Below are 24,455 nucleotides of genomic sequence, written 5' to 3'. Positions count from 1 at the left end.
ACAGACAGAGAGATCAATAAAGCCAGGTCTGGGAACTTGTGGTTTATTGCAAAGGGCGTGGGTGGAAGGGCCCTGCCTGGAGCTGCTCAGAGCAGGGCAGTGAGAGAGTGGGGGGTGATAGAGTAAGGGGCAAGAGAAAGAGGTAAGAGGGTGGTAAGAGTTCAGAGAGTGAGGTTCCCATTACAATACAATAAATCTTCTTCTGTGCTGAATATTCTAATTTCCACTAACCAATCTAATACAAGATACAAATCCTACAGCATTTACATACAGTCCATAAGAATCATTACATTACCATGCTCTGTTACACTTTAAACCCTAAAAACGAATCTTTGGGCCTCTTCTGTCAAGCTAACAGGGTCTTCTCTGACGTTTGGACCTGTCTGCAAGCAGAAGGAATTTTTCAGTCAAGAGGAGATTATTTCAGTTGACCATCTTATTGTTTTCTAGTTATTTAGTAACTAAGGTTTGGCTATCTCAAAGATGACTTTCATTTCATTCTCACTTATAATTTCCATACTTCTCAAAATCCTTTTGCCAGGCAATCATGTCTATAAAGTCTTCCTGTTTCATCCTCCCCTACAGTATCTAAATAACATATGCTCATCATTAAAAAAAATTGCTGGAGAAACAGATGAAGGCATGTCATGTTTTCGGCAAGTTGTGTAACACAAAAGTGGCAGCGCTGACTGAAAAGCGAAAGCTTCAAGGCAAGGTGATGCAGGATATTGAGGGACTCAGGGAAACCCACATCCTGCAGCCCCTTTTATTGCTCCCCAGGAGAGTAAAACTCTACCCTGAAAGACGCGGAGTCAAGTAAATTTTTACAGAGAAAGCACTAGTGCTGCATTGCTTAAGAAATCCATTTTAATGAAAATTTATAATTAGAGTGGATAAATACCTTGTGGAAAAGCCCCCCTGAGCTGCAGGAGCAGGAGAGATCCGCTGTGAGTCTGAGCTGATCAAGAATTCCGGCTCTCTGGTGCCTCCAGCTGTGCCAGGGAGTTCACTCCGGCTGATTTTGGTATCAGAGGCTGGGGAGGCACTGGGGACACTTGGGGGGGAAGAGGAGACTGTGGGATTGGGGTCTGGGGGGCAATGGGGGTGTCATGGGAGTGGGATTGGGGTCATGGAGAGCTCTGGGGGAAAGTGAGGGGGGACACAGGATGGTGGGAGTGGGATTGGGGTCATGGGGGACTGGGACACACTGTGGGGGTAGGGGGTGATGCCCAGATTGGGGTTGAGGTTGTGGGGTGACCCCAAAGAAATTGGGGACAGGGAGTGGGATTGGGGTGTGGGGACAGGCTGAGGAGAACACTGAGGGGCTCAGGGAGTGACCCCAGAATTTGGGCTGGGGTCCTGGGTGGGGCTGAGGGGAATTGTAATCATGGGAGTGGAATTGGGATTCTGGGGGGCTGTGGTCCTGTGGGATTGGGATTAGGGTCCGTGGGGACTGGGGGGTGTTGGGGAGACCAAAGTGACCACAGGATTTGGGTTGAGGGACCCCAGACATGTGCAGGGGTCTCCTGGCCAGGAGTGCCTCCCTTCCCGCTGGGCTGACCCCACTGCCCTCCCCAGTCCCTCACTGAGGAACCCTCCCTGTGTCACCTCTGTGTTCCCCAGTGCCCACATTGCTCCCTGTGGCCTCTCCCCTCCATGGCCCTCCTGACTCTCACCCTGGCACTGCTGGCAATGACCGTGACCACCATGGCCGTTGAGGTGAGACCCCTGGACATGGCCCTGGACTCCTTTGATGACCACTACCAGGGCTGTGGCCCTGTACAACTCCATGCTCCAGAACAATTCTCTGTTCACCCAGGGCTTGCCTGAGAACATGGCCAAGTTGAGGAGTCAGCACTCCCCTGTGTCCCCTCCGTCGTCCTCAGACAAGGCCATCTACATCCCATCCTCCATCATGGATGAACAGGACGATGACTTGTATGACGAAGTGAGTAAGGCTGGGCGCTCTGCCCAGGGAAAACGGGAAAAATTCCACTTCAAAACTCTAAATTTCCTGCTGACCGATGCCCTGCCACGCTGACGGTTGCTCAGTAGGAGCAGAAATGTCTCGGTGTTTCTTGGGGGTCAGACAAATACCTGTATGGGGCAAAGCCTGGTGACATCGTCTGGTTTGGTCAATTTGCATCATTGTCACTTTGTGAATGTGAAACCCATGGATTTGGGACCACCACTGTGTTCCATATGCAGATGTATGACAGTGAATACAACGAGGAATACTCCGGATTTCCCGAGGAGGAGAAGGTGCTGATCTCACCCTTCGAGAAGTTCAATGACACTGGCATCATCCAGAAAGGTAAGAAGGTGGACATCCATGGTGACTCCATTGGGACCAACAGCAAAAACAACATTGAGTTGGTGACAGGTGGGAACAGCCTGGGGCTATGGGAACACCCACTGGGACCATGGGGACACCCGTGATGAGGCACAGGGGACAATGACACTCACTGGGGATGGGGGACAGGGACAACCACGGTATGTGTGGGGACAAGGACACCCTGCGCTGGGGGCACCAACCCCGGGGACACCCACAGTGAACATGGGGACACCCGTGATGAGGCACAGGGGACAATGACACTCACTGGGGATGGGGGACAGGGACAACCACGGTATGTGTGGGGACAAGGACACCCTGCGCTGGGGGCACCAACCCCGGGGACACCCACAGTGAACATGGCGACAGGAACATCCATGAGAGGGCACAGAGGCATGGACGCCCACATCAGGGAGGGGACAGTGACAGGGATGCCCCCATTCTGACGCTGTCCGTCCTCTCCACAAACAGTGCTGTGGGGACAGGCCCTGTGTGCTGGATGTGGGTGGGCTGCGACCCCACATGGCACCCCCTGATCCCCTGTCAGCCCCTGTCACTACCTGAACCCCTGGCACCTCCTGCCACCCTCACCCCTGTCACCCCTCACTCCCACCAGGAACCCCCTAACTTCCCTGACCCTGACACCCCCCATGATCCCCTTCAGACTCTGCCACCTTTCACCTCATGGACCCCATCTCTCCTGTCACCCCAAGCCCCCATTACAACCGTTCCCAACCCCTCACTCCCACATGGTCCCCCTGACTCCCCTCTTTGTCCCCCAGGTGGAACCATCCCCAGGGCTCCCTGCCACCTCGGAGAACTCCTCCTGGCCACCATAGCCCTGGCAGTGGCCACTGGGATCCTCTGAGCCATGAGGCCACCAAGGTCACTGAGGTCACTGAGGTCACTGTGGTAACCATGGCCACCATGGCCACCTGAGGGCGGCGGGAAAGAAGAGACAGTGTCTCCATGCTGTGCTTGCGTTAGGCCATGAAGCCGTTTATTGACACACAAAGCAGAGTTTATACACTTTTTCAACTATTGCTAAAAACAGCGCACCAATAACATTCCTGTAACCAGGCTCCATTGCTCACTCGTAACTAAATAACATTGCTCAATCTCTGCCTCGCTTTAAGCTAACCAGGCACATGCAGTAATTCCCGGGATTCCCCACAAAGCTGCACACTCAGCACCTCGGACAGAGCACTTTCTCATCTCTTACATTCCTTCTTCAAAATCCCGCTTACTCTTGCCAAGGCTTGTGGCTGCTGTGGCCAACACATCCTTGTCAGTTGTGATGAGCTGAGCAACGCTCGCAGTTCTGCTCTCTGGTTGTATTCCCACATCTCCTCCTTTCTGTTCTTTCTGTTCCACCAATAGGATTCACTTTGTTGATTTACCGATCAGTCTCTGAACATTGCAAGATACAAGGCAAGCATATTGCTAGAAGCAGTAACATAGCTGAAATATAAAATCCTGTTTTCACTAAATGCTTAGTCCAGCCAGTGAGTCCCCGTCCTCTGAGTGTGTGTCCATGTTGGACTCGGTGAGACAAGGGCCTGCCTGAATCCTTCAGGCAGAAGCCAGAGTGCAGGAATTGAATTAAAGCCCTTGGATGGATGGAAACATGTTAAGCCACCCACACACATAGAATGGGAGCTTAGGTAAAAGCATAAGCATAAATTTCGTATATGTTTAGATGTAAGTTTGAGTTTTAGGATAAATAACTAAGAAAATAAGTCAGTAAGTCAGTAAGTTTTAGTGAGAGCTGTAGTGTTTTCAGTGATTAAAAGGTGCAGATACCAGAGCAGAAGAACAAGTTCTAGTGAAGTATAACAAACACACTGATGTTTTCAGTAGAGGCTCCAGAACCTCGTTGGAAAACCATGCTAAAACAAAACAGAACTCCAGTGAGAATATTACTTACATTTTTCAGATAGAACAAAATAAATTGTATACGTGGTTCATACATATTCTAATTTGTAAAGAAATTAAAAATCTAATAGGTTAAGTATCAGTGGTATGAATTCATGTGTTAGCTAGTTGGAGAAATCCTATATAAGATCAGGTATTAGGGAGAGTCAGTGATTTTACCATTGCTCTTTGCTTTTGCTTTTTGCCATCGCTTTCCCAGTGCTTTCCATTTTGCCATTGCTTTGCTTGCCAGCATCTTCATCACCCGAGAAGAAGACAGGAGCTGCTGCAGCAACATCAGCTTCCCAGGACCTTGACAGGAGCAGCTTCTACTTCGATTTGGGACTCTAGTGTAACAAAACTTAGCATAGACTTTAACAACTGTGACTTTGCTTTTAAGACTGATGCACTTTGTAATAAACAACCTTTTAGCAACTACAGTTGCTTTAATCATTTAAGACCTGACCAAAAGGTGCATCGAGAGCACTGGAGGTTTATAACCTCACAGGAGGAGAGTCATGGTCTGAAATTTCTCTTGAATCAGATCCCTTCTTCACATCAGAATTATTCTGTACTGGATTTGAAGGATGCTTTCTGGGGGTGTCTGATTACAGAAGATAGTAAACAGTATTTTGCCTTTTTGTGGGAACAGGACGAAAGAGGGAAATAGTAAAACAACAATTGACAATGGACAGTCCTCCCCAGGGATATACAGGGTCACTGGTTTTGTTTGGACAAGCTTTGTAGAAAATATTAATAGAGTTCACTCCACACTCAGGGGCTAGCTTGTAGTATGCTAGTGATTTTCTCTCATCAGGGGAACAGGAAAACAGTGCTAGAAGGGAAATAATTTATAAAATGTGAATGGGAAGCAATTAAAAGAAACAGGGAAGTCATTCCAAACCCGCTCAGCTGAGACAGCAGAGCTGTATCCGCTTGTCAGAGGCTGTGAATTACACCAGGACAAGTCAGTAAATATTTTTACTGATTCTAAATGTGCACATTGGGTGATACATGCATTTGGGAAAATATGGGAGGAAAGAAATTTATTAACCTGCAGGGGAAAGACGTTAGCTCATGAAAACTTGGCCTCTTGCATATTGGAAGTGGTGAATTTTCCAAAAAGGGTGGCAATAATCCACATTAAGGGACATCAGGCAAGGTGCTCGGATGAGGCAATAGGAAACCGACTGGCTGATGAAGAAGCTCGGAAAACTGCATTGCTGCCAGAAATCTCTGAGATCCTCCCCTTGCTCCCAGTGACTGCAGCCCTGCCAGAGAAACTGTCCTTTGAATCAGAGGAACTTGAGATAATTTAAAAGACCGGGGAAGAGGAAAGAGGAAGCAATTTGTTTACAAGGGATGATAAGCAGTGTTTACACAAAGCTCTAGCCTTACAGTTGTTCAAACAATTTCATGAAGGGAGTCACTGGGGCTCTGAGGATTGGCAGAAGCCTTCCTCAAAGTGATGCTGTGGGGCTTTTTAGCCTGGCAAAACGAGCTATTGAGGGTTGTTTGATTGGTGCTCAAACCAATAAGAGAGTTCCAAAGAAACTTGCCAGGGGAAGGAGACCTTGGGCTATCCGTCCCTCCCAGAGATGCCAGGTGGATTTTACTGAAATGCCCCGAGGGGTAAGATTTAAATATCTTCTGGTCATAGTATGTCAATTAACAGCGTGGCCACAAGCATTTCCAACTGTTTCAGCATCTCCAGGATCAGTTGTTAAAGTGTTTCTGGAACAAATAATTGCAAGATACGAGTTTGTGGAAGCAATAGACTCAGACGGGGGAACTCATTATACAGGGAAAATTCTTCAAAGAGCTCTGACTGCTTTAGGGATACAGTGGAACCTCCACACCCCCGGCACCCCCAGAGTTCAGGTAGGGTTGAAAGGATGAATGGAGAAATAAAGAAACACCTTCTGAGGCTGGTGATACAAACTAAGATGCTGTGGGTACGGCTCCTGCCCCTGGCTTTGGCAAGGATAAGGACCAGACCCAGGGGAGATATTCAGTGATCTCCCTTGGAACTGATGTTTGGAATTCCTTACCCTTGCGATTCTCAGCCTAGTGCAGGGATAGAGATAAGTGATGTATGTTTGAAACAATCTGTGGTTCAGATACTGTCTCTTGTGAAATCTCTTTGACAGGAAACTCAGCTTGCACAGACTCTGCCTTGGGACTTTGCTGTTCACAACATCCAGCCAGGAGATTGGTCCTGGTTAAGGAGAGGAAAGAAGCACCACTGGTGGTGAAGTGGTTGCACATCTTGTCCAGGAGAGGGGACGAGCCTTCCCCTAGCAAGCGCCAGCAGCAACCTTGGACCGTCCGGGGAAGCAGCAGCTGCGAGCGTAGTGTTGATTTGAGCCGCGATTGTCTCCACCGGCGGGAGATGCTCCACTTTGGCAGACGTGGGGACAGCTGCCTGCATCCCCACGGAGTGCGGACTCCCCACCAGGGGCAGGGGAAACCCTGTGCGGCTCCACTTCAGCCGTAAAAGCACAGTTCAAAGAACCGGCCACTCCCTAGACAAAGAGAGCGTTTTCCGCGCTGCTGCCGCGCCGCAGAGATCAGCTGCGGTGACGGTGCCAGGGACTGGGCAGGCAGGAACCGATCCCATCCTCGCACACCCAGTCCCAGCAGCGGCTCTCACAGCTGAGAGCAGGGCACGCGTGGGCAAAGCCCTCACAGTCTCCTGTGGACACAGAGCATGGGCGGCTCTGCTCGGGACCGCTGAGCTGAGGGGTGGGGGTCATCCTGCCCTATGCCGCAAATGGGGAGATTTTGAGAGCGAAAGGTTACCGTGCAAAAATTCGGGTGCAGTCTAAATCTGTGAAAGCATCTCTCAGAGCTGAGAGATCCAGGATATTGGAACACTCAGTGAAAACCGCAGCCTGAATCCCCTTCTACGCCAGTCCAGGACAATAGAATAATTTCCTAAAAGAGGTGGAACCATGCAAATTATTTCTGGGAAAAGTCATTGTCCCTGTGATAGTGAAGCAGCCCATTTTAATAATATTTTATATTTAGGGTGGATAATAATCCTGTGCAAAGCCCCCCTGAGCTGCAGGAGCAGGAGAGATCCATTGTGAGTCCGAGCTGATCAAGAATTCCGGCTCTCTGGTACCTCCAGCTGTGCCAGGGAGTTCACTCCGACTGATTACGGTATCAGGGGCTGGGGGGACACTGGGGACACTTGGAGCAGGTGGGCAGGGGACTGTGGGATTGGGGTCTGGGGGGCCACTGGGGGTGCACATGGCACCGGATCACTGTCCTGAGGGGCCACCCGGGGGTCTCTTGGGACTGGGAATGGGATTGGGGTGTGGGGGGGAACAAGGGGGACACTGGGGGACCCCAGGCCTTGGGTCAGGGTGCTGGGGGGCAGGGGGGGTTACCAGGAGGGGTACAAGGGTCTGGGGCAGGTATTGGGGTCACAAGAGGCACTGGGAAACACTGGGAGGGGGGACACTGGGAGTGGGATTGGGGTGCTGGGGGACACTGGGGTTGCTGGAGGGCATTTAGGAAGTGACCCCATGATTTGGGATCAGGGTCCTGCAGGGGAGCTGAGAAGACACCGTGAGGGGGGATATAGGACTGTGGGAGTGGGTTGGGGTTCTGGGGGACACTGGGGACCCTGGGGAGGCTCTAGGAGTGATCCCATGATTTGGGATCAGTGTCCCAGGACATGTCCAGGGGTCTCCTGGCCAGGGCTGCCACCCCTGCCCAGGCTGACCTCACTGTCCCTGCCCAGCTCCTCACCAAGGAAGCTTCCCCATGTCCCTCAGCATCCCCTGTGTCCCATCAGTGTGCCCTCAGTGTCCCCTGGGACCTCTTATTGTCCCCTCAGCATCCCTGTGTCCCATCTGTGTCTACTCTGCAACTCCTCTGTATCCACTCTGTGTCCACTCTGTGTCCACTCTGTGTCCCCCAGTGGCCACCGTGGGCTCTCCTCTCCATGGCCCCCCTGGCTCAGACCCTGGCACTGCTGGCAACGGCCGTGGCCGCCGTGGCCATCCAAGCGGTGCCCCTGGACATGGCCCAGAACTCCTTTGATGACCAGTACCTGACCTGTGCCGATAACATGACCGAGAAGGTGCCAGAACTCAAATGCACCGAGTTCCTCCAGAATGAGGAGTTTGCCCAGCACTGGTCTGAGGCCAGGGACGTGTGGGAGAAGCGGGGGAGACTCAATGCTCATCTGAGCCAGGATGAGGCCGTCGCCCTCATGATGTACACCATGGGGAAGGTGCACAAGGAGTTCAACAATGCAGTGCACGAGGCCGGGTACTCCTACCAGCAATACCAGAACAACTTCCACTTCAAAATGCTGCATTTCCTGCTCACCCGGGCCCTGCAGAAGCTCAGAGACCCCAACAAGTGCCAAAACGTGTTCAAGGGGGAGAGTGGGAAAAAGTACAAGGTGAAGAAAGGCGACGAAGTTCGTTTCGGTTACTTTGCATCGACGTCACTGAGCCGCGAGGTCTCGGAGGGGTACGGGACACGCACGATGTTCCACGTGCACACGTGCCACGGTGCTGACATCCAGGAATTCTCCTTCAATTCCAACCACAAGGAGGTGCTGATTCCACCCTTCGAGACCTTCAAGGTCACCAATGTCACGTGTGAAGGGGCCACGATGAACATCGAGCTGAACTCCACCAGGAACTCCAGCAACCGCGACTGCGACTGGCTGCCAGGTGACATCACAGAAGTGGGGACACTGTGAGGTGACATCACAAGGGGCAGGGACACTGTGAGGGTGATATCACAGGGAGACATTCCCTAAGGGGACATGGGGATACATCATGGGGGGGTGTTCCCTGAGGGGACACAGGGACACTGCGAGGTGATGTCACAGGAGCATGGTTCCTGTGGACACAGGGATACTCAGTGAGGGCTGAGGACAAGGACATCCAGTGCTGGGGACACCCATGGCCCAGAGGGGACAGGAACACCCACAGTGGGCACCCAGTGTTGGGAACAAGGACAGGGACAGCCTTTGGTGGGCACAGGGGATGGGGACACTAGTGCCAGGTGAGGGGGAAAGGGACACCCCCTGGGGTTGGGGGAACAGGGGCACCCATGGCTGGGGACAGGGATCCCATAATGGCCCCCTCTGACTCTCACACCATCAGGGCCCCCCTGTCCCCCTTGTCCCTCCCCCCATGGAACCCCTGTCACCCCTGTCCCTTGCCCTATGGCCCCCTGACTCCCCTAAACCCCTAACCCCATTGTCCCCCACCCACCATGACCCCCTGACCCTCCTAACTTCCCATGGTCAGCCCTGTCCTTCCTCCCATGGCCCCCTGACCCATCTCTTTATCCCCTCAGGTGGGACCCTCCCCAGGACCTCCCCACACCTCTGGGGGCTTCTTCTAGCCACTGTGGCCATGGCAGTGGTCACTGGAAGCCTCTGTGCCATGAGACCACCAAGACCACAGTGACCCTGGAGACACATCCCCATGGAGGGGTTTGGCAGCAGCAACGGCACGGCCACCTCCTAAAGCTCCTTGGCTACCTCGCCTGATGGATCCAAAAAACTGTGACTTGCTCACCTTGCCTGTCAAAAGTTTATCAAAAATTTGATCCTTGCTTGCCTGGCATATCAAAAGTTTCCCAAAATTTGCTGCTGGCTCGCCTGATGAATCTGCTACAGCTCCTTTAGCGAATTTCCTGCAGGGCCCCTCACTTCCCAAAATAAAGCAGTTCCTGGAGCTTTTCTTAAAGGCAAATGAAAGCTTTGTTTTCCAAACCTCGACCTTCAAAGAAGCTATGTAGAAAAGTTCCTCCCTTTCTCTTCGTTCACTGCAGTCCCTTACAAAGGATCTGGAGGGGTTGGAGCGTGTCCAGGGCAGGGGTGGAGCTGGGGAAAGGTCTGGAGCAGCAGGAGCTGCTGAGGGAGCTGCTCGGGGCTGCTCGTTTTTTGAATGATCTGTTCAAAAAGTTCTAAAGTTTGTGATGGGAGGCAACAAAATGAAAGGAGCATTGGGAGGACAAAAAAGACAAACAGAAAAAGGATGAAAAGTAGAATAGAGAAAAGGGGGCAGAGGCAGCAGCACCCATTTATTTCTGAAAAAACTCGGTGCTTTGCTCAGGGAACTCTTTATACACCCAAACCAGGGAATTTTCCCTCCCTAGCCCACGCAGCTCCTGAGCTTGCCCTGGAGCTGCGCTTCGGGAATTGCCCACTGGAGGGCAGCAGTGAGAGTGGGAAATCAACTGCAGTTCCGGGTGCCACCAGCAGGTGGCAGCACGAGCCCAGCCCCGGGGCTCTGGAATGGTTCAGGATGGAGCGACCTTAAAGCGCGTCCGGGGCCAGCCCTGCCAGGCCAGGGACATCTTCCCCTGGGCCAGGCTTCTCCAGGGCCCACCCAGCCTGGCCTGGGACACAGTCAGGGACGGGGCAGCCACAGCTTCTCTGGGCAACCTGTGCCAGGCCATCACCGCCCTCACAGGGCAGGAGATTATAGGATGATGGGCGGTGATGTCCTTGAAAAACCACTCAGCGGGTCGGGGTTTTTAGGAGTGTTCAAAGTGTCTTGAGGTCTCCACATGAGAAGATATGAATTTTGTTACAGCACCCAGGTGACTTCACCCAAGACTTTGAACTCCCAAGCTTTGGGGTAATAGGAGAATTGGGTCCCCACAAAGTCTATTGCATAATCCTGACAGCACGAACTTTTGTCAGGAGGCGTCAGAGGATCGGTGGCAACCCTGTGCACTCTGACACTGCCCACCTGCCGATCGCCCCTCATGTGGGGAAGAAGGCTTGGGAGCATGGGGGGAGGAAGGAGGGCAAGGAGTTTTTAACTGGGGACCCGAACCGGAAATTTTCCCCAATTTTTCAGTTAACTAAACAAGAATGTGAAAGAGAAGAATAAATAAATCTAATGATAAATTACCCTCAGCCTGAACATGATATGACTTCTTCCCTAAGCTGTCCCAAAAAGAATTCAAAAAGCCAGAATCTCCTGTAGTTTTAGGGAAGTATTGAAAAATTCAATGATCAAATTTTTAAGATTCCCCTTAGAAAACTTAAATGCCCCGATGTTCAGGGGCACCAAAACTTGGTAATAGGTGCCTCTGTAGGAGGGCTAAACTTAGGGCAACTTAGCTCATTACCCATCCTCGAGAATCATTCCCATGCCCAGAGGTCCCTGTTCAGGCGCCACTTGCTGCAGAGGGCGGTGCCCAAGGTGCTGTGACTGCCCTGGAGAAGCGTTTTTATAAAGACGTGTTCTGGGGGGCACAGGCACATTCGTCTCACCGCTGGGATTATCAGTTCCTTGGTGAGAAGCGCTTTTGGGGGATGCAGAACCGAGACAGAGTCTTTGTGTGGGGTTCAGCAGAGAGCCTTTATTGGGTCTTGCTGTCCCAGGGATGAAAGAAGGCCAGGAAGTCAGAGGGAGCCAGAGGGGTTACATGGGAAAGGCAGGGGTGGGGCAGAGCAACCAGGAAATCCTCTGAGGGTACAGGGGCGGAACAAGAGGGAAGGGCAAACAGGATACAGAGTATGTGCAGAAGGTGCAAGGCATGCTGGGGTGTTTTTTGATGTCTCCATCACATTGAGGTGTTTGGCCACCTCAGGGCCTTTCTCTGGGGTTGTACCTTAAAGCTTTTTGCCTTCAGGTCTCATCCCTCCAAAAAAGTGCAGACATCCACAGGTATGATGGCCACAGCCCTGCACAGGGAGGGACATCGAGCCCTGCTGGAGAATTGTCTCTGTGCTGGATTTGACAGAGTTATTTAATGGATCTGTTTTGATAGAATAACTTGAGGAATTGTTTTTATACATTTAATAAATGGGACAGTTTGGATAGAGTTACAGTAATTTCACTACCATAAGGCGCACCGGACTATAAGGCGCACCCCCCAGATTCGGCAAAATTCGCAACTTTGTAGATCATACAAGGTGCACCGGACTATAAGGTGCAGTTTTTTTTGCAGCGAGGCCCCGCCCCGAGCTCACCCCGTGCAGTTGCTGGCTGAGGCCCCGCCTCAACCCGGCAGCCATTGGCCCCCGGGCCCACCTCCACCCAGTAGGGGCGGTGCCGCGAGCCACCGAACCACCCTGGATCCGGCGGCCATGGGCCCCTGGGACTGCCTGGATCCAGGAGTGGGGGTGCCGCGGGCTCCCTAGCCCGCATTCACCCGGCAGCCGTGGGCTCCTGGGACTGCTTCCACCTGGGAGCGGGGGTGCCGCCGGCCCCCTAGCCCACCTTCATCCGGCAGCCGTGGGCTCCCGGGGCTGCCTGGCCCCAGGAGTGGGGGTGCCGCCGGCCCCCTAGCCCCCCTTCATCCGGCAGCCATGGCTCCCCAGGACTGTTTCCACCCAGGAAGGGGGGTGTCGCGGCCCCCCTAGCCCACATTCACCCGGCAGCCGTGAGCTCCCAGGACTGCCTGGACCCAGGAGCAGGGGTGCCGCGGGGCCCCTAGCCCACCTTCATCTGGCAGCCATGGGCTCCTGGGACTGCTTCCACCCGGGAATGGGGGTGCCGCGGCCCCCCTTGCCCTCATTCACCTGGCAGCCATGGGCTCCCGGGACTGCCTGGACCCAGGAAGGCGGGTGCCGCGGCCCCCCTAGCCCACATTCACCCAGCAGCCATGGGGCCCTGGGACTGCCTGGACCGGAGAGGGGCAGTGCCTCGGGCCCCCTGGCCCGCCTCTACCTGGCAGGGGCAGTGCCGCGGGCCTCCGGGCCCGCCCCGAGCCGGCTGCTGTGGCACTTCCGGCTCCCCCCACGGCTCTCAGCTCACACTTCCAGTTTGTCAAATTTCGCAACTTTGTACATCAGATAAGGTGCTCCGGACTATAAGGCACACTTCCGGGTTCGAGGGAAAATTTTAGTCAAAAGGGTGTGCCTTATAGTCGTGAAATTACTGTATTTAATAGAATTGCTTAGATGGAATAATTTAATAGAATTATTTTGATAAAATTAATTTGATCCAATTATTTAATAAGGATTTTTTAAATAGAATAATTTAATGGGATTTTTTGATACAATTTATTTGATACAATTATTTAATAGATTTATTTTGATTGAATAATGAAAAAGAATTTTTATGATAGAATTTTTAAAATATAATTATTTAGTAGAATTGTTTTGCACAATGAGCTTGGTGGCCATAGTGGTCAGAGTACCAGTGGTGGCCACAGTGACCACATGGAGGCCATGATGGCCAAGGTGACCATAGTGACCGTGGTGCCCTTGGTAGTCTTTGTGGCCTTGTTTCTCGGGCTGTCCTGGTGGCCTTGGTGATCGTCCTCTGAGCTGGCGGGGGTCCAGGTAATGCTCCCACCTGGGGGACAAAGAGAGGGGTCAGGGTGACCCTGGGCGAGTGAGGGGGTCAGGGATGGCCATAATGGGGGCTAAGGGTGACAGGAGAGATGGGGGCCATGAGGTGACAGTGACAGGCTGGGGAAGGACATGGGGGGGTGCAGGGGCCAGGAAGGTTCGGAGGGTCATGGTGGGAGTAGTGGGGACAGGGTCGGGGAAACAGCAAGTGACAGGGTCTAAGGGATTGCTATGGGGGGTCCCAACCCATCACGTCCAGCACACAGGGCCTGTCCCCACAGCACTGTCTGTGGGGAGGAGGGACAGGGTCAGAATGGGGATGGCCCTGATCCTGTCCCTGTACCCTACCAGATGTGGGGGTCCCCATCCCTGTTTCCTGTTATGGGCATTCCTGTCCCCAGACTTGGTGTCCCCAGCACAGGGTGTCCTTGTCCCCACATACACCATAGGTGCCCCTGTCCCTGTCCCCCATCCCCAGTCAGTGTCACTGTCCCCTGTGTTTCATCAAGAGTGTCCCAATGGCCCCAGTGGGTGTCCCCAGGGCCCCAGGCTGTCCCCACCTGTCAGCCACTCGCAGTTGTATTTGCTGTAGGTCCCAATGGAGTCGAGGTGGATCTCCACCTTCTCCCCTTTTGGGATGACTTTGGTGACCTTGAACTTCTCGAAGGGTGGGATCAGCACCTTCTCCTGTGACGTATATTCAAAGTAAACTTTGATGGCCACACCATGACACGTCTGCACCTGCAACACTGTGGTGCTCCCCAATCTTTCATTGCCATCTTCGCAAAGAGTCGATGACACGAATTGACCCAACCTGACGACGTCGTCAACATTTGCCTTGAACTTGTACTTGTCCATCCCCCAAAACACTCAGCGACATTTCTGCCCCTGAGCAGCCCTCAGCATGGCCAGAACATCGATCAGCAGGAAATGCAGCGTTTTGAAGTGGAAATTGTCCCGGTATTCCTGGGGAGAGCGCCCGGCCACTCTCACTTCATCGTTGAACGACTCGTACAAGTCAATTATGTTGTAGGCGTTGATGACGATGGCCTGGTCTGGGGACGACAGAGGGGACACAGGGGACCCCCATCTCTGCCACCAGGCCATGGCAGAAGGCCAGACCTGGGCCAGCAGAGAATTGTTCTGGAACTCAGAGTGGTTCAGAGTCGGCAGCTTCACCTTCATGGCAGGGCCACAGCCCTGGTACTGGTCATCGAAGGAGTCCAGGGCCATGTCCAGGTGCTTCATCGTGGTGGCCATGGTGGCCACGGTCATTGCCAGCAGTGCCAGGGTGAGAGCCAGGAGGGCCATGGAGGGGTGAGGCCACAGGGAGCAGTGTGGACACTGGGGGACACTGAGGGGACACAGAGGGGACATGGAGGTGACTCTGGGAGGGTTCCTCAGTGAGAGACTGTGAAGGGCAGTGGGGTCAACCCAGGAGGAAGGGAGGCACTCATGGCCGAGGTCCCTGATCCCAAATCCTGGGGTCACTTTTGCCTCCCCAGCGTCCCCCAGACCCTAGGGACCCCAATCCCACAGCACCACGGCACCCCCCCAGAAGCCCAATCCCACTCCCATGATCACATTTCCCCTCAGTCCCCCCAGGACCCCAGCCCAAATCCTGGGGTCACTCCCTGAGCCCCTCAGTGTTCCCCTCTGCCTGTACTCACACCCCAATCCCACTCCCAGTCCCCAAATCCTTTGGTGCCTCCCCAAAACCTCAACCCAAATCTGGGCATCACCCCCTACACCCACAGTGTGTCCCAGCCCCCCATGACCCCAATCTCACTCCCACCATCCCGTGTCCCCCCTCACTTTGTTCCAGAGCTCCCCATGACCCCAATTCCAGTCCCATGACACCCCCAGTGCCCCCCAGGCTCCAATCCCACTGTCCTGTTCCCCCCAAGTGTCCCCAGTGTCCCCCCAGCCCCTGATACCGAAATGGGCCGGAGTGAACTCCCTGGCACAGCTGGAGGTACCAGAGAGCCGGAATTCTTGATCAGTTCAGACTCACAGCGGATCTCTTTTGCTCCTGCAGCTCAGGAGGGCTTTTCCACTGGGTGTTTATCCACCCTAATTATAAATTTTCATTATAATGGGTTTCTTAAGTAACGCAGGACCAGGGTTTTCTCTGTAAATAATTACTTGGCTCCGAGTCTTTCAGGGTAGAATTTTACTCTCCTGGGGAGCAATAAAAGGGGCTGCAGGATGTGGGTTTCTCTGAGTCCCTCAATATCCTGCATCACCTTGCCTTGAGCTTTCGCTTTTCGTCAGCGCTGCCACTTTTGTGTTACACAACTTGCCAAAAACATGACATGCCTTCGTCTGTTTCTGCAGTAATTTTTTTATGATGAGCAATATTATTTAGATACTGTTGGGGAGAATGAAACAGGAAAACTTTATAAACATGATTACCTGGCAAAAGATTTTGATAATATGGAAACTATAAGCGAGAATGAAATGAAAGCCATCTTTGAGATACCAAACCTTAGTCACTAAATAACTAGAAAACAATAGGATGGCCAGCTGAAATAATCTCCTCTTGACTGAACAATTCCCTCTGCCTACAGACAGGTCCAAATGTCAGAGAAGAGCCTGCTACCTTGGCAGAAGAGGCCTAAAGAGTCGTTTTTAGGGTTTAAAGTGTAACACAGTATGGTAATGTAATGATTCTTATGGGCTGTATGTAAATGCTGTAGGATTTGTATCTTGTATTGGACTGGTTAGTGGAAATTAGAATATTCAACACAGAAGAAGATTTACTGTATTGTAATAGGAACCTCACTCCCTGAACTCTTACCACCCTTTTACCTCTTTCTCTTGCCGCCCACTCTATTACCACCCACTCTCTCACTGCGCTGCTCTGAGCAGCTCCAGGCAGGGCCCTTCCACCCACGCCCTTTGCAATAAACCACAAGTTCCCAGACCTGGCTTTAGAGATCTCTCTGTCTGTCCCCATCGTCCAGCCCGCCATCGCCTCCTACAGTCTCCTACAATTTGTCTTTACAAACAAGCTGTGGATCTGCTGGTAGATAAAAAACAGCACTGAGAGATAAAAGAAACATTGGGATGGATTCCACCTGTTGTTGATTGGAAACAGTATTTGCCTTTACAAACAAAGTGTAGGTTTGTTGAGAAATGAAATTAGATATCGAAAGATGAAAGAAACAATGAGGAAAACCCATAAATTCCATAAGAATTAAAAATGAAAAGGGAGGGTTATAGATCAGAGGGGAATCTCAGGTATCATGCATTCCAAGAAGTCTGTGCCTCTCAGGTACCTGAGCCAGTGGGAAAAGAGAGAGGGAAATGCGGTCGAGAAATTGGGATAAAAAGGAAGTCTGAGTCCTCCAAAAATTTGATCAACCCAGTGAGCAGTGGGGAGTGGAACTGGGGGTAATGGAGGGGATGTGGGACCGTGGGACTGGAGTCTTGGGGGTTCAGAAATAAGAGAGAGAGAGAACAGAAAGTTCCCCTGAAGGTGCTGGATAAGTATGAGAGGTGAACTAGCAGTAAAATACAAAAAACATCGGAAGTCAGGAAACAACAGGGCCAAGGTAGCTACAGTCCAGAGAAAAATAGACAAAGGGAACTCCAGTGAATGGTTTCTGGCAAGTTCTGTAACACAGAAGCAGCAACAGTGGCTAAAAGTGAAGTTCAAGGTCGGTGATCCAGGACATTGAAAACAATGACCTCAGGCCTCTTTTCTGATTTTCCAGGACAGTAAAATTATTTCCTAAAACAGGTGGAGCCATGCAAATTATTTACGGGAAAAGCCATGGTTCTGTGTCAGCTAAGAAGCCCATTTTAATGAATATTTAGAATTAGGGTGGATAAATACCCGGTGGAAAAACTTCCCTGAGCTACAGGAGCAGGAGAGATCCGCTGGGGGTTTACAAATACAATTTCAAGGCAAATATTTCCAACATTGTCAGCTTCGGTCAATTCGCGTTGTCGTCTCTCTGAAGGTGTCACCCACATATTTGGGAGCACCACGGTATTCAAGGTGAAGACATGTCACGGCGTGTACATCAGGAACTTCTCAAAATTTCACGGTGAGAAGGAGGTGCTGATCCCACCCTTTGAGAAGTTCAAGGTCATCAAAGCCATCAAGGGTGGGAAAAAGGTGGAGATCCACCTCGACTCCATTGGGATCTACAGCAAATACAACTGCGAGAGGTGGGGACAGCCTGGGCCCATGGAGACACCCACTGGGGCCATGGGGACACCCGTGATGACGCACAGGGGACAATGGCACTGACTGGGGATGGGGGACATGGACAGGGGCACCCACGGCGTGTGTGGGGACATTGACAGCCTGTGCTGGGCACGCCAAGTCTGGGGACACGAATGAGCACAGTGGGCATGGGGACAGGAACATCCATGGCAGGGCACAGGGACAGGGACCCCCAAATCTGGGAGGGGACAGGGACATCCCCATTCCGACCCTGTCCCTCTTGTCCACAGACAGTGCTTTGGGGACAGCCCTCTGTGTATTGGTTGTGGATAGGCCAGGACCACCTCATGGCACCCCATGAACTCCTGTCACCCCCTGTCACCCCCTGTCACCCCTCCCTCCCACCATGACCCTCCTGACCTTCCTGACCCTGAACCCCCATCTCTCCTGCCACCCTTACCCCCCATTATGGCTGTCCCATCCCCCTCACTCACCCATGGTCCCCCTGACCCCCCTCTTTGTCCCCCAGGTGGGAGCATCCCCAGGGCCCCTACCAGCTCAGAGGACAATCACCAAGGCCGCCAGGACAACCAGAGAAACAAGACCACCAAGGATACCAAGGCCACCATGACCACTGTGGCCGCCTTGGCCATCATGACCTCCATGTGGTCACTGCGGCCACCACTGGCACTGTGACCACTGCAACCACCACAGGCACTCTGGTCACCGTGGTCACTGTAAGCACCAAGACCACTGTGACCGCCATGATCACCAAGAATCCCGGAGCCGCAAGGCTACCACAGCCACTGTGGCCACTGTGGCCACTGTGGCCATCAAGGTCATTGTGCAAAGGAATTCTCTTAAATAATTATATCAAAATAATTGTATCAAAACAATTTTATTAAATAATTGTATCAAAACAATTCTATGAAATAATTGTATCAAGTTGATTGTGTAGAACTATTCTATTGATTTTTTCTATCAACACAACTTCATAAAATAATTGTATCAAAACAAAACAACAGTGATCGCTGCTGGGGGGTCCCTGGAGAAGCGACTCCTGACTCATCAGCTGTAGGACACAAGTCATTTTGGGTTACTGCTTCCCCAAAAACCCCTCACATTTTAGCAAGGGCAATCCATGGGTGGACAGGCAAGGACCCTCCACTCAAGACCTGCGAGAAGAATCCTGAGGACAGGTCGACGGGTTGAGCACCTGCGCAGAAGTCTTGAGTTGACCCAATGGCCTCCCCTACCCAAAGAAAAATCATAAGTTAGAATCAATATAGGGGCTTACCCTCTGATTTAATTATATATTTGGGTCTTTCCCTTTAATATTCTCTTTTACCTCTGGGCATGGGAACGAAGCTCCAGGATGGGTAACAAGCTCAGTCACCCGAAGCTTGGCCCTCCTGAGAGAGGCATCCATTTCCAACTTGTGGTACCCTTGAATTGGGGGAATTGAAGTTTTCTAAGGGAAATCTTAAAGATTTTGTACATTGGATTTTAAAATACTTTCCTAACACTATAGGGGATTCTGGATTTTTGATTTTTTTGGCACAGTGTAGGGAAGAAGTTGTGTAATGTTCAGGCTGAGGGAGACTTACCTGTTGCTATATTTATTCCTCTCTTTCACATTATTGTTAAGTTAATTGATAAATTAGGGAAAGTTTTGGGTTTGGGTCCCCAGTTAAAAACCCCTTGCCCTCCTTCCCCGCCCTGTGCTCCCAAACCTTCTTCCCCGCATGAGGGGCGATTGTCAGGCGGGCGTTGCCAGAGTGCACAGGGTTGCCACCGATCCCCTGACACCTCCCGATTCCCTCTCTACCCTCGACAGGACAGCAAGGTGCTTGCTGGCCAGGACCTTCCCCCAACTACCTCCCTATGCTGACTTTTGCAGTTCCAATCTTTTATTCCCCTGCAATATGGGAAATTGTACACCCATACAGCCTGGGGGAGAGACAACTGGGCCCTGTTCTGGCAATGCCCCACATCCTTCCCTGCTGGAATTGAATGCAGCAAACACCAGAAAATTTCCATGGAGCCAGAAAAGTCATCACCACTTTATGGCTGGGCCTTACAAACCCAGCCCACCCCCACAGCAGCCTTGAAAAACACTTTATTGTGAATAGATCCAGACACCAAACCTGGAAGAGATCACAGAACCATCCGCTGCCCAGGCATAGGATGAACCCTTTCACTGCCTAGAATGAGACTTGCAGACACTTTGTTCTCTCTCCTGCACGAAAGAAGAGCACCAAGATGAAGATAAGCACAGAAACGGCACGAAAACACCGAGGTCAGACAAAGGGAAAAGTCAGGTCCCAAAGGAGGGAAGGAGGAGAGTCATGGTCTGAAATTTCTCTTGAATCAGATCCCTTCTTCGCATCAGTATCATTCTGTACTCGATTTGGAGGATGCTTTCAGAAGACAGTAAACAGCTTTTTGCCTTTGAGTGAGAACAGGAGGGAAGAGGGAAATGGTAAAACAACAATTGACATGGACAGTCGTCCCCAGGGATATACAGGGTCACTGGTTTGTTTGGGAAAGCTGCAGAAAATATTAATAGACTTTACTCCCCGCTCAGAAGCTGGTTTGTTGTAGTATGTGGATGATTTTCTCTTAAAAGGGGAACAGGAAAATGGTTCTAGAAGGGAAACAATTAACAGGATGTGAAGGGGAAGCAATTAAAGAAAGGGAGAAGTTACTCCAAACCTGGTCAGCTCAGACAGCAGAGCTGTATCTGCTTGTCAGAGGCTGTGAATTACAGCAGGACAAGTCAGTGAAAGTTTTTACTGATTCTAAATATGCATATGTGGTGATAGATGCGTTTTGGAAAAATATGGGAAGAAAGAAGCTTATTAAACTGCAAGGGAAAGAGGTTAGTTCATGAAAACTGAATGTCTCACTTTTGCAGATCATGAATTTCCCGGAAAGGGTGGCAATAATCCACATTAAGGGGCAGTAGGCAGGATGCTCGGATCAGGCAATAGGAAACCGACTGGCTGATGAAGAAGCTCGGAAAGCTACATTGTTGCCAGAAATCTCTGAGATCCTCCCCTTGCTCCCAGTAACTGAAACCTTGCCAGAGAAACTGTCTTTTCCTCTAGAGGAACTTGAGATAATTAAAAAGATTGGGTCAGAGGTAAGAGGAAACAAGTGGTTTACAAGGGATGGTAAGCAGTGGATACCAAAAGCTCTGACCTTGCAATTGTTAAAACAATTCATGAAGGGAATGACTGGGGCTCAGAGAACTGGCAGAAGCCTTCCTCAAAGTGCTGCTGTGGGGCTTTTTATTCCGGCAAAGCGAGCTATTGAGGGTTGTTTGATCTGTGCTAAAATTAATAAGAGAGTTCCAAAGAAACTTGCTAGGGGAGGGAGGGCTTTGACTGTACGTCCTTTCCAGAGATGCCAGGTGAATTTTACTGAAATGCCCCAAGGGGTAAGATCTAAATATCTTCTGGTCATAGTATGTCAGTTAACAGCATGGCCAGAGGCATTTCCAGCCGTTTCAGCAACTACAGGATCAGTTGTTAAAGTGTTTTTGGAGGAAATAATTCCAAGATATGGGATTGTGGAAGCAATAGACTCAGACAGGGAACTCATTTTGCAGGAAAAGTTCTTCAAGGAGTTCTGACTGCTTTAGGGATACAGTGGAACCTCCACACCCCTCTGGCACCGCTAGAGTTTGGGTCGGGTTGAAAGGATGAATGGAGAACCAAGTGCAAATGGCCGTGGGGGGGGTCATCTTAGCTCCACAAATGGGAGATTTTGAAAGCGAAAACTTCCCGTGCGAAAAGTTACCGTGCAGTCTAAGTCTGTGAAAACATCTCTCAGAGCTGAGAGTGCATCTTCTCGCTCCCGGGAGTGTTGAGTTCCCATGTTTAAAAGGAGAGCTGCTTCCTAGCAAAAGCTTTGAGTTCACTTCTCTAAAAAATGAACCAATGAGCATTTAAGCTAAAAACTCATATATTCCCTCTCAGTGGGAGAGGAGATGACCGACGATTCCCACAGATCTCCTGTCCTGCTGTAGTTGGGGGTGTCCGAGATGTCCCAGATGGCTCCGATTCCGGCTGTTCCTAAACTCCGGTCCTGGCCCCAAGCTTGCTCCTGCTTTGCTGGGTTTCAGTCTGTGTGGTGCAGCTCGGGCTAGGTGAATCTAGCACGGGTCGTACCCCGATTTTTGACAGACCTTGGTGAGTCCATCCTGATTTTTGCAGGCTTTTCAGCTCCGAGTTTATCCCAGTGATGTTCATTGGTCAGAGATCACTTAAAGCCATCCCGTCCATTCAAGTAGCAGCCTCGGAGAAATCCTTCATATGTTAATATCTCTGGGGAATCCTCCAAATGTTACTGTATGTGGTTCCGAGCGGTGAAAAAAAAACAGTAGAATGGTGACTTTCTTACAGGAGGAAGAAGGAGCATTTATTCAAGGAAATCATGGGTTTCAATAGTATACATTGTGCAAAATAATTTAGAGAATGTTCACTGGACAGAGGAGAAGCCCTTTTAGAAACACACTCCGTGACCAGTGCCACACATGCACTTGCAGGTGTTTGGTCTTTGTTTTGGGTTTCTCTCCTTGAGAAGCCTGGAGGGAAAACTCGAGCAGCCTGAGAAAAATCCTGGCTGCTTTCTTGGTTCCCAGCCAACATGATCTTTGGGTTCAGATTGTTGGACCCCCAACTGCCCTCCTCAGGATTGTTCCTGATATCAAGGCAGATGGAACCCAACTCATGTTAAGTTCATGAATGGTAGCTGGGTAAGGTGTTCCTTCCATAATTACCAGAAGGATTTTGAAGGCTGTAAAGCAGTGGGGAAGGGGAAGTTTTGTGACCAATTATTTTTAAGCTGTCCCTGAGATAATTCCACAAATAGGACACATGTTGTCCATGGCTATCAGTGGAAGTGTCAACACCAGAACAGAATTCAAACCCTTTTGAATAGGGTCTGGTCCAGATCTAACAAACAGATCTGGGATGTAATCTGCAGGAGGAAACCTCATGTGGGAGCTTCGGAATGCAGTGAGTAGCCGTGGCTACTGATCCAGTTACGGCTATGAAAGGACAGAAATTTACGTCATTGCAAATAATTGCAAAAAAAAAAAAGACCAAGGAACAGGAAAGCAAGTCAATGATAAATAGAATTTGTAAAGACAATTATTAGAACAAAAAGAGGAGGGATTGAGAGGAATGATGATTTGTCTTTACAAGCAAACTGTGCATCTGCTGGTAGATAAGACAAGTACTGAGAGAGAAAAGAAACAATGGGAAGGATTCCACAGATTGATGAATGGAAAGGAAGACATTTGCCTTTACAAAAAAACCTGTAGGTTTGCTGAGAAATTAAATTGAATATTGAAAGATGAAAGCAGCAATGGGGAAAAAGTGGTTTATTCCAATATAATTAAAAATTAAAAGCAAGAGGAGAATCTTAGGTATCAGGCATTCCAGGAAGTCTGTACTGCTCAAGTACCTCAACCAATGGGGAAAGAGAGAGAGAAATGTGGATGGGAAAATAGGATAAAAAGGGAGCCTGTGTACTCCAAAAATTTGAGCAACCCAGTGAACACTGGGGAGTGGGACTGGGGGCACTGGGGGGACATTGGATCCTGGGATTGTGGTCCTTGGGGGAGAGAAATAAGAGAGAGAATAGAAAGTTTCAGTTCCCCTGAAGGTGCTGGATAGGGCTGAGAGGTGAACTAGCAGTACAATACTAAAAAATTGGATGCAAGGAAACAACAGGGCAAAGGTAGCAGCAACCCAGAAAAAAATAGACAAAGGAAACTCCAGGGAAGGCGTTTTGGCAAGTTCTGTGACACAGAAGCAACAGTGGTGGTCAAAAGTGAAACTGAAGGCAGGGGATGCAGGACACTGAAAACAATGAGCTGAGGTCTCTTTACTGACTCTCCAGGAAAGTACAAGTATTTCCTAAAACAGGTGGAGCCATGCAAATTATTTACGGGAAGAGCCTTAGTTCTGTGTCAGTTAAGTCGATTTTAACGAATATTCATAATTAGGGTGGATAAATACCCCGTGGCAAAGCCCCCCTGAGCTGCAGGAGCAGGAGAGATCCACTGTGAGTCCGAGATGATCAGGAATTCCGGTTCTCCGGTACCTCCAGCTGTGCCAGGGAGTTCACTCCGGCTGATTTCGGTATCAGGGGCTGGGGTGACACTGGGGACACATGGGGGGGACAGGGGACTGTGGGATTGGGATCTGGGGGGGCACTGGGGGAGTCATGGGACTGGGATTGGGGTCATGGGGAGATCTGGGGGAAAGTGAGGGGGACACGGGATGGTGGGAGTGGGATTGGGGTCATGGGGGGCTGGGACACACTGCGGGTGTAGGGGGTGATGCCCGGATTTGGGTTGAGGTTCTGGGGCGACACCAAAGAAATTGGGGAGTGGGAGTGGGATTGGGGTGTGGGGACAGGTTGAGGGGAACACTGAGGGGCCCAGGGAGTGACCCCAGGATTTGGTCTGGGGTCCTGGTGGGGCTGAGGGGAATTGTAATCATGGGAGTAGGATTGGGCTTCTGGGGGGGCTGTGGAACTGTGGGATTGGGATCCCTGGGGGCTGGGGACGTTGGGGAGGCAAAAGTGACCCCAGGATTTGGGATGAGGGACCCCAGACATGTGCAGAGGTCTCCTGACCAGGAGTGCCTCCCTTCCTCCTGGTCTGACTGCACTGCCTTCCCCATTCCCTCACTGAAGAACCCTCCCCGTGTCCCCTCTCT

General features: G+C 51.0%; 3 protein-coding genes across 3 annotated transcripts in view; 2 read left to right on the top strand and 1 right to left on the bottom strand.

The window, feature by feature from the left end:
- Positions 1–24,455, bottom strand: part of LOC116999522 (NAD(P)(+)--arginine ADP-ribosyltransferase 2-like) — a 703,496-nt gene that overhangs the window by 334,838 nt on the left and 344,203 nt on the right. The gene's annotated exons all lie outside the window — the stretch shown is intronic.
- LOC116994645 (erythroblast NAD(P)(+)--arginine ADP-ribosyltransferase-like) overlaps positions 1–24,455 on the top strand; it is a 284,339-nt gene that overhangs the window by 26,474 nt on the left and 233,410 nt on the right. The gene's annotated exons all lie outside the window — the stretch shown is intronic.
- Positions 1,708–9,690, top strand: LOC116999572 (erythroblast NAD(P)(+)--arginine ADP-ribosyltransferase-like). Its single transcript, XM_033066404.1, has 6 exons — positions 1,708–1,719; positions 1,820–1,948; positions 2,209–2,372; positions 3,115–3,244; positions 8,178–8,943; positions 9,578–9,690. Exons 1-6 carry the CDS (start codon positions 1,708–1,710, stop codon positions 9,688–9,690), a joined length of 1,314 nt encoding a protein of 437 aa, XP_032922295.1.

Source organism: Catharus ustulatus, chromosome 1 (genome assembly GCF_009819885.2).
Source record: "Catharus ustulatus isolate bCatUst1 chromosome 1, bCatUst1.pri.v2, whole genome shotgun sequence".
Lineage (NCBI taxonomy): Eukaryota > Metazoa > Chordata > Aves > Passeriformes > Turdidae > Catharus > Catharus ustulatus.
Note: the sequence above shows the minus strand (reverse complement) of the source record. Positions and strands in the feature narration are given on the sequence as shown.